Below are 8438 nucleotides of genomic sequence, written 5' to 3' on the forward strand. Positions count from 1 at the left end.
TAATATTGGAGGGAAACAAGCTGAGAAGCAGAACATTTCTGGTAGCTACCGGTCCTCAGGGGGTTGGGTTTGGTTAGCTGCTGGCATCGCTCAGGTCTTTGCAAAGGATTTGTCACTGGCAAGAAAACAGATGGACTGTCTAGATCAAGGACTCCCAGGAGAGATCAATGGCACCTGGTCACAGCAACATTCAAGTATTACCCACTACAGGATGATGGGCGTGGGGGGGGAGAGCAACGGGGAGGGGGCAAAAAGGGGAGTTGGCTCCATGATATGCTTGAACTGGATGTACTGCAATGTAGAGGCCAGCGTATGATGTAATGAAGGAACATATGCATTGAGATGGCAGGAGTTACCAAATCCTACCTGCTTTCAAAGGAGAATTTTAGCTTGTGGATTCATAAGAAGGACATTAAATACAACAGCTGTCTATCCTGCACTTTAAACCATGTGTGATGGGTTCAGTGGGACATGCCTTTCACAAAGCAGGAGAAGATACAGGCTGCAAGACTGCCCTCAGAGAACAAATACTATTTCCACTACAGGCTTGTGGAGAAATTTGCCTACTGCCTGCAAAATGGGAAGTAGGCACTACTTCCCATGCCCCAGAAGCCCCCTACTCCCCTTCCAGGTAACGGTTTTGATGTCTCCGGGGAACTCAGTGTGAAGTCAGTGCTGAGTTAACAACCGATTGGTTCATAGCAATGTCTCCAGAATTTAATCTGTTGACAACTGCTTTATAAAAGCAAAAGTGGTGCCATGTGTTTTATGAGGTTCATGTTAATCCATGGTCAGCAAACGCTTGTGGGCTGTGAGAAGCAGAGTCCCAATGGCAGGGAAATCTAAAGTGTTGGGGTAGGACAGGTGAACTGAGGGGGGAAAGGGAAAGAATACTGAGAAATAGTTGCAAGAGCTGCTTTAGTAAAGCAGGCTGATTGGTGGCAGCAGGAAGAGACCTGTGGTGGCACATCAGGACAGGAAAACAATCGAATGGAGAACGTCATGCTCAGCTATAACACTAGACTGAAGTACTGTTATCTACTCTAGAATGAAACCTCACCATGAAGGGAAATAGGTCTGATCTTAGAGCTTCTTTCCCTCTGCAATATGGATATTTTTTATTATAGATGACAATCACAAACTTCCACAAGGAATTTGAGAGATCTCCTGTCCCTAAAATCTTTTCCCCATTCAATTCTGCACATTCAACCCCAAATTCTAAGGATATCACTATAGGGAATAGAACAATAATCACAGCAGTATCTAACTGCTCCTGTGGTGCTAGTAATCTAACCCTCAGCAGCTGTCAGAGTTTAATCTCCAATAAAATGAGTAAAATATCCTCCTTTAGCTCCAATGGCGAAGGGCCTTGTTACATGTTATGCTGTGAGCCACACAAATGTTGACCAATTTACTGCTAGCTTGGAGTTTGGAGCAGTCACACATTTAATCTGGAAACCTTCTCTGACTGTCCCCCACCTGCCTCGTGCTCCCAGGCCAGCCGGGACAGCTGAGCTGCTCCAAGCTCCCCTTGGAGGTGGCTGTCCCTGTGATCTGGATCTGGAGCTGGTCTGTAGTTCATTGGCAGGCAGCTGTGTCCACTCCAGTGTGAAGGGAGAGAAGGAAGGAGGGAAGAGGGAGCATTGCAGTGGCAGAAGGAATGGCCAAGGTATTCCAGCTCCCCCACAAGTTGCCTTCACTCTGCAGCTTGGAGCAGTATCGCTTCCATGTCCACGCAGGCAGCAGGGTCCTGTGTCTGCAGCCCAGATACACCTGCAGCCACCCTGCCCCAGAGCAGAGGCTTCTTGGCAGCAAGCTGTCCCCCAGCCTGCAGCAGGCACTAGTAGCTCTCGCTGTGCTACATCTGAATCAGGTCATGGAGCAGAGCATTGCTGGAGCTGTGGGACTGGAGCTTGGGGTTTGCCAGAGCCTGGCTGGGTCTGGGGGCTTTCTAGGGCTGGTCATGCTCTCGTCCACTCCCCAGGGGTTGGCAGGGAGGGAGTGAAGGGGACACAGGATCCAGCAGTGGCTTCCTGCCCAGACAGGCTCAGCGCTAGTGGGGAAAGGTGCCCCAGGATACTGTTCCTGGAACTGGAGGGTGGAGGCTGGGAGAAATAGAAAAGCTGCAGCTCCAGCCCCTGGGCAGTTCCACTAAGCAGCTGGAGGTGTGAAAGCCCCCGGAACAGGAGAATGGTGGAGTGACAATGGCATCATCCTAGGATACTGGAGGACTTCAACTTGCGTGGCACGTCTGTGGAGAGGTGGCTGCCCGCCAATGGAACAGGAGCTGGGCTGTGCAAATCACAGATTATCCTGCTCTAGAGTGACCTAACTATGTGTTGCATAACAAGTGCTTAAAACCACTTTAAGGTGTTAATGTGCAGACAGTCCAGGGATTAAGAGCTCCAGGAACCACTCAAACTTACCATGTAACAAGCCCCTAAGTTTATACCAGGCTTCCTCTAGGGCCTTGTTACATCTTCTATTGTAAACTGCACAAATGTTAATCAGCTTAGTGGAGCAATCGCATCTTAAGGCGGAAAACCAACTTGGCTGTCCCCCACTTACACAGCTGTGACTTGCCACTAGAGGCTTGGTGAGCACTGGCAAGAGTAGGAGCTAGGTGCAGGACTAGGACCTGCACACGGCTCCAGGCAGAGGTGGTACCCCATGGGAATTGGGATGCTGGTTGAAAGCATCCTTGGCAATCCCAGGTGATGCCAGGATCTGACTTATGCAGGGGCAGGGGCACTGGGGGCTAAGAAGGGGTTGCTAGCCTTGGTGGGAGACCACATGCTCAGGGCAGGAGCGGGGGCTGGGGAACCTTCTCAGCCCAGATCCATCCTGGACTACTCCCCACAACTGCGGCAACAGCCCCCACCTTGGGGATCGTCTCCCAGCCAAATCCTGCCTGGCTACAACACTACAACTGCCAGCCCTCCTCCTCAGCCAGCAGCCCCCTCCCCAGTACACCTCAGCCCCCTGCTCTGGGGGTGGGATACCTGGGGGGGCACTCTGTGCCTGTGCCCTTGCCCTGAGGGAAGGGGGTGCATGGTACAGAGGGAAGAGATGGAGGGAGAGAGCCTCTGAGCAGGGGTGTGGGAGGGTGCACATTGTGGGGGCTGGGATCTGGAGACCCCTAGATCCCTCTGAGATCTCAAGGAAATCCCCCAGGTCCCTTGGAAACCTCCAGATCCCCAGATCCCTAGGAGATCCCTGTAGACCCCCAGATCTCTCCACCACCAGGCCCCAGCCAAGACCTCTGGTGCAGGGTCATATGGCTGTAGGTTAAAATATGGAGCCTGAGACAGAAGCAGGCGCAGGCAGGTTCACCCAGCCTGGATGTGCCCCCAGAAGCCACCTAGAATTAAATTGCAACAAGGCCCGTCGTTCCTTTGGCTCCCTATTGGAGATTTTTCTTACTACATCCTTAACATTTGTGATTCAGCCACAACCCAGCAGTTTTCTGATTGCAGCACCTTTCCCTGATGCCACCTACCCCAATGGAAATGAGATCTGGTTGCCTGGGATGATTTCAGTGACATTCAGAAGTAGGCACTTCAAGTCAGGACACAAACTGCTACATCAAAAGAAGCATCTATAGTTTAGTGCGAAAATGAGAAGCTCCTGAAATGATAAGCTCTTTGAGAGGATCTCTGCATGTGTGTGTGTGTGTGGGTGTGTGTGTGCGGGGGGAGGAGGACTGAGCACGAGTGAGGCTAAATATGTAATTTTAAACACACTTAAGAAATGACAGAAGCAAGAAGTTTAAATGCCTGCTTCTCTGTTGAGATGTTTTGGGCATTGTCATTACTGACCCAGACTGTGCACTCTAGAGTCACACCTGGAAAAGTTCTTCTACATGCACGTTGGTACACCCCCTGCCATTAGTGGATCACTCATTGCCATGCCACTCACCCCTGCCTCCCCTGACTTTGAAAAGACCACTCTCACGTTGGAGAGGCATGTGGAGACTGGAGAGGCCCAGTAGGAGGTTGACAACATGACCTAGGGATATATATTATTCTTCCTAGAGGAATATGATAAATCTCCAAGAGTATTTTGGGAACAGCTACAGGCAAACCAAAAGAGCCATACTGCCATAGGTCTATCAGGTTCTGCAGCAAATGTGAACCTTGGGAGCCTGCATATTTGATAATGGGTCATACATTTTCTACAGAAGAAAAATGTGTGTGCCATAGGAAACAAAATGGGCAGATTCCTGCAAAGGAATCCTTGTAGACACGTCTTGTGTTGAGGTGACCCACCAACAGAAGAAAGATCTGGAACATTAACTCCTAATATATTATCTTATATTTTAATACTGCATCTCATCCCACCCTCACAGACAATATTCTTAGGAGTCCCTTCACTAGGAGGAAAGCAGCATTTGAAAACAGGAAGATGCTGTTATCTGGAAAATCATCAGAAGTTTATAGATGTCTGGGAAGGAAGATGTTTGTTATACGTCTCTCCCCAAAACTGAATGTGTAGCACCAAAGTGCCTTCTCATGTTGTTATGATTGACATCGTCCAGCAATGCCTAAGAGCCCAGTGTTGAGACTGCAGATCAGAACTAAGAAAGAAAATTGGAAGCACTGTATTGCATCAGAGGGCCGACTAATCCAGCATCCTATGTATGACTGTTACCAGCAATAGATACTACCACCAAAGGCAGTATGCAGATATGTAATAATCTAGAGCACCACGAAGTTCTTCTCCTAGAGCAACACTTCAGCTGAATGTTACAGTCACCAAATAGCCCCTTCCAGCACTGCTGAGGCTAGGACATCATTTATGGACATTTTAGAGGACACAACTGCTGCCTGAATACCATGCATTTTGCAGCAGCAGTAGCAGGGCCCAATATACTACAGAATCTGTACCTTCTTCAGCTTCCAGGTCCACCAGTGAAGATACCAACACACCCATCTCCTGACATTTTTTGCTGTGGGCTTTTGACTTCATATGTTTAGTCAGATTCCCTGAAATGAAACAGAACACAGGCTGGTAAGTATTTTTTTTTTCTTTTTCTTTTGTAAGAGGTAAAAAACTAGTCAACAAATTCACTAGATCCTGCTGTCTGTGGTTCGGTTCTCTCTGCAGAGGCCTTACTTTTAAACAGTCCAATAGCTCATAACATGGGACTAAATCTGTTTGATTTCTTCACTACTGAATGGCATGAGTGATGAAGTCTCAAATGTGTGGCTTGCAGAGGAACTGGCATACGCTTTGCACTGTGGGCAAAAGAAACTCCATGAGATGCGTTAGCACAGAAAAAAATAGGAAAAAAATAAATAAAACAGAGAAAATAAAGGTTACTCATTAACCTAACAGCTTCACCAAGCAATAATTGTTAATTCCAGCATGAGTGTCATCTGTCTGGAGACAAGATGCTGTCTACTTTTAACATCAGCAGAGACTTGAGGTGGAGACAATTAAAGTGAAGGTTCAAGGGGAAAGCTGAAAGGGGGGAAAAAACACAAAGTTGAAACACAGCTGAACTGTAATGGGTTTTGGCTGACACTTATTTAGCAGCTGGATTCGACTATAGATAAAAGTGATTAGTAGATCTGGCTTGGATTTGGAATTTGTATTCTGCAAAAACATGTTGAGGCAGGCTGCTGGGGACCAGTGGATCCCAGGGAAGTCAGCACCCTGCTATGATGACAGCTGGGCAGCCCAGGGAGCTGGCAGGAAAGCGGGCAGACCAACATACCTGTGGGCCTAATTCCCAATGAAAATTTCAGTTGAATCAAGATATTATACATTAGCGTTTTCTGATAGAAAATTAAATACTGGAGCTGGTTGAAGATTTTCCAGTGGAACAGACAAGACTGTTGCCTGCTTCATCATGAGTGTGATCACTGTAACTGGGAATGGTTTGAGAGGAACCTAAATAGAAAAAAAAATGAGCCCCTCAACCCTGACATGGTGTCTCAGTGGGCAGGACAGCTGAGATGTTCTGGCATATACTGAATTCTGAGCACACTTACCTCAAAGCATGACATTTAGTTCCCAAACTAAATTTCTAAAGTATTTTGCACCGGTGCTTAATGTTGAGAAAAATAATTAAGAAAACAGAATTTGTGCTGAATATTAGGACAATTTCTGAAGGGCGAGATCTAGATTAGACTGTACAATGTCTTCTAAAAGGTACAATGGCTGTTGTCCGGTACATTGGAATATTTATTGCTAGCCCAGAGAAAGTTTGAATAGATATAGAATGGCAAAGGAATATGTTAGAGGCCCTTTTCTGTCTCTGATTTATGTAATTCTATAAAATCACAACAGTTGCCATCAGCTGATTCATGCAAAAGTTGACAGCCGTACTTGCACATAACAGAAACTCAGGAAAAGGGATTTTAGAAGGTAGGGAATGCAGATGTCAGAATAAGGAAACGAGAATGAGAAGTGAGGTGAGAAATCATCAAGAAGAGCATTTTCCTTTTCCCCTTCTTTATTTCTGACCTTACTGATCTTCCCAACAGACTGATAGTAAGAAGGAAAAAGGTATGACCTTTCTGCATCTTCACTAAACCTTGCATAAATCTGCAGCATGAACCAATACCTAACTGTGCTCTCTAGGTTAATCGGAAAAAGAAGACATAGCAAAGGCTCTCTCATCGGTTATAGCCTACATTTAGATCAGTGACTCTCAACTTGTTTTGGACTGGGATCCATTTGTAAATATTAATGGCCAGTCCCAACCCAGGGCCCTTCACTCTCACCCCCTGTCCCCACAGTGTGTGGGGAAGGGGGTGGGTGTGGGGGTTGTAGGGTGGGGGGCCCAAGCAGCCCCTCACAGGCTGGAACTCTGCCCGCCTGCAGGGGGAAAGCCACGGTTTCCCATGTTTTTCTCCTTTAAAGGAGAATCCATTTTTAAAGTTTGCTTGTGACCCTTTCATATTTTCTTGCAACCCACTTTGCAAGGAAGTTGAGAAAAACTGGTTTAGATCACAACAGGAACAAATTTTCTCATTTTGAGACTCTCTTCTAGATTTTGTAGTAAGGTTGGACTGTTGTAGTCATGATGGTCCAGGAAATATATGTGACAAAAAGAGTTTTTTTTCTCTTCTTCTAAATTTTGGAAATTATTTGCATTCCCTGTCAAGATAAACCTGAGAGCTTTCGTTACTTTTTAATTAAAAATCATAGGGAGAGAGACACCCTCCATCCCATTATACCTAGGTACCTAATGCTTAGAACACTGACTTAGGAGGTAAGCGACCTGTTTTCAAATTGCCATGTTTGATTTAAAGCACGGTCATGAACCTGGGATCTACCACATCCTCTATGAAGCCCCTAACCACAGAGCTCTTAAGTCTTCCTGGGCTCTCTCAAGCTCTCCTGCTGGAGCTTAAGCTGTGCCACTTTCTATAAAAAATAAATAGTGATTGGAGCAGAGACTTAAACCTAACTTTCCCACATCTCAGGTGAGTGCCAGCACCAAGCAGCTGTAGACTCTGGCACTCTCTGGCCCAAAGAGTTCTTATTTTTACAGAATGAAACAGCTTCTACAGAAGAGATTGAAAAAAAGAGACAGAAACTATATAGCCTGGTAATTCTGGACCTTACCTAGAATGTGGGAGACATGAATTCAAGTTCCAGCTCCAATTAATATTTAATTATTTATACATAGTGGAATGCCACCAGAAGGACAAATCTAAATACACTTATTCCCAAATACCCCAGAGCCTGTTGGTTAGGGCATTCACTTAGGATATGGGAAACCTGTATTCAAATCACTGCTCCAAAGTTGGCTGAATGCAAATGATCTGAACCTGGGTCCCCAACATCACAAGTGATTGTCTTTACCAGCAAACTGCTGGCAAAAACAGCTTCTCCCACTTGGTGGCTTTGACCAGAAATTCGGTCGTGAACTGGAAAAACCCAGTTTGACAAAAGAGCTGTCCAAGCCAGCCCATTCCTACAAACGGTTCCAGTGCCAAGAAATCAACATTTTCTGATGAGAACAGTTTTGTCCAATTTCCAACCTGCCCCCTTTGCAAGCTAGGGTCTACAGCAGTGGTTCTCAACAGTGGTGCTGCCAAAGCCTTTCACGGTGCCATAGCGTGGGCGCCACTGCTGTTGCAGTCAGCGCTGTTGCTGCCACGACTGCAACTCGGTGGAACTGTTCTATGGGCTTCATGTGAAGCCAGACTGGGAAAGGGTGTGGCAAGAGCATGTGCTCCTGCCTGCATTAGGGTTATCTGATCAACCTAAAGCAACCAGGATCAAAGAGTCTGAGGCAGCCCCCCATCCCCTGTCCCCCGGTCTGACCCTGCATGCTTGTCTTGGAAACAGAGATAGCACAACAGTGGTTCTCAACTAGGGTAAACTCAAATATAAAACAGTTAGAGAAACACCCTGAATCTAGAAAAGGCTCAGAACCACTGGTCCTGAGCAGTGGGTTTCAACCTTTTTTTTTCATTTGC

The 8438-nt window shown here is 46.5% G+C and overlaps 1 protein-coding gene across 1 annotated transcript in view; it reads right to left on the minus strand.

Moving 5' to 3' along the window:
* HIVEP3 (human immunodeficiency virus type I enhancer binding protein 3) overlaps window positions 1–8438 on the minus strand; it is a 268072-nt gene that overhangs the window by 31639 nt on the left and 227995 nt on the right. Inside the window, exon 8 of the mRNA XM_019512125.1 lies at window positions 4887–4985. Within this exon, the coding sequence (XP_019367670.1) occupies window positions 4887–4985 (99 nt within the window). The remainder of the gene's footprint in view (window positions 1–4886; window positions 4986–8438) is intronic.

Source organism: Gavialis gangeticus, unplaced genomic scaffold (assembly GCF_001723915.1).
Source record: "Gavialis gangeticus isolate Ggan-Ray unplaced genomic scaffold, GavGan_comp1, whole genome shotgun sequence".
In the NCBI taxonomy this organism is placed as follows: Eukaryota; Metazoa; Chordata; order Crocodylia; family Gavialidae; genus Gavialis; species Gavialis gangeticus.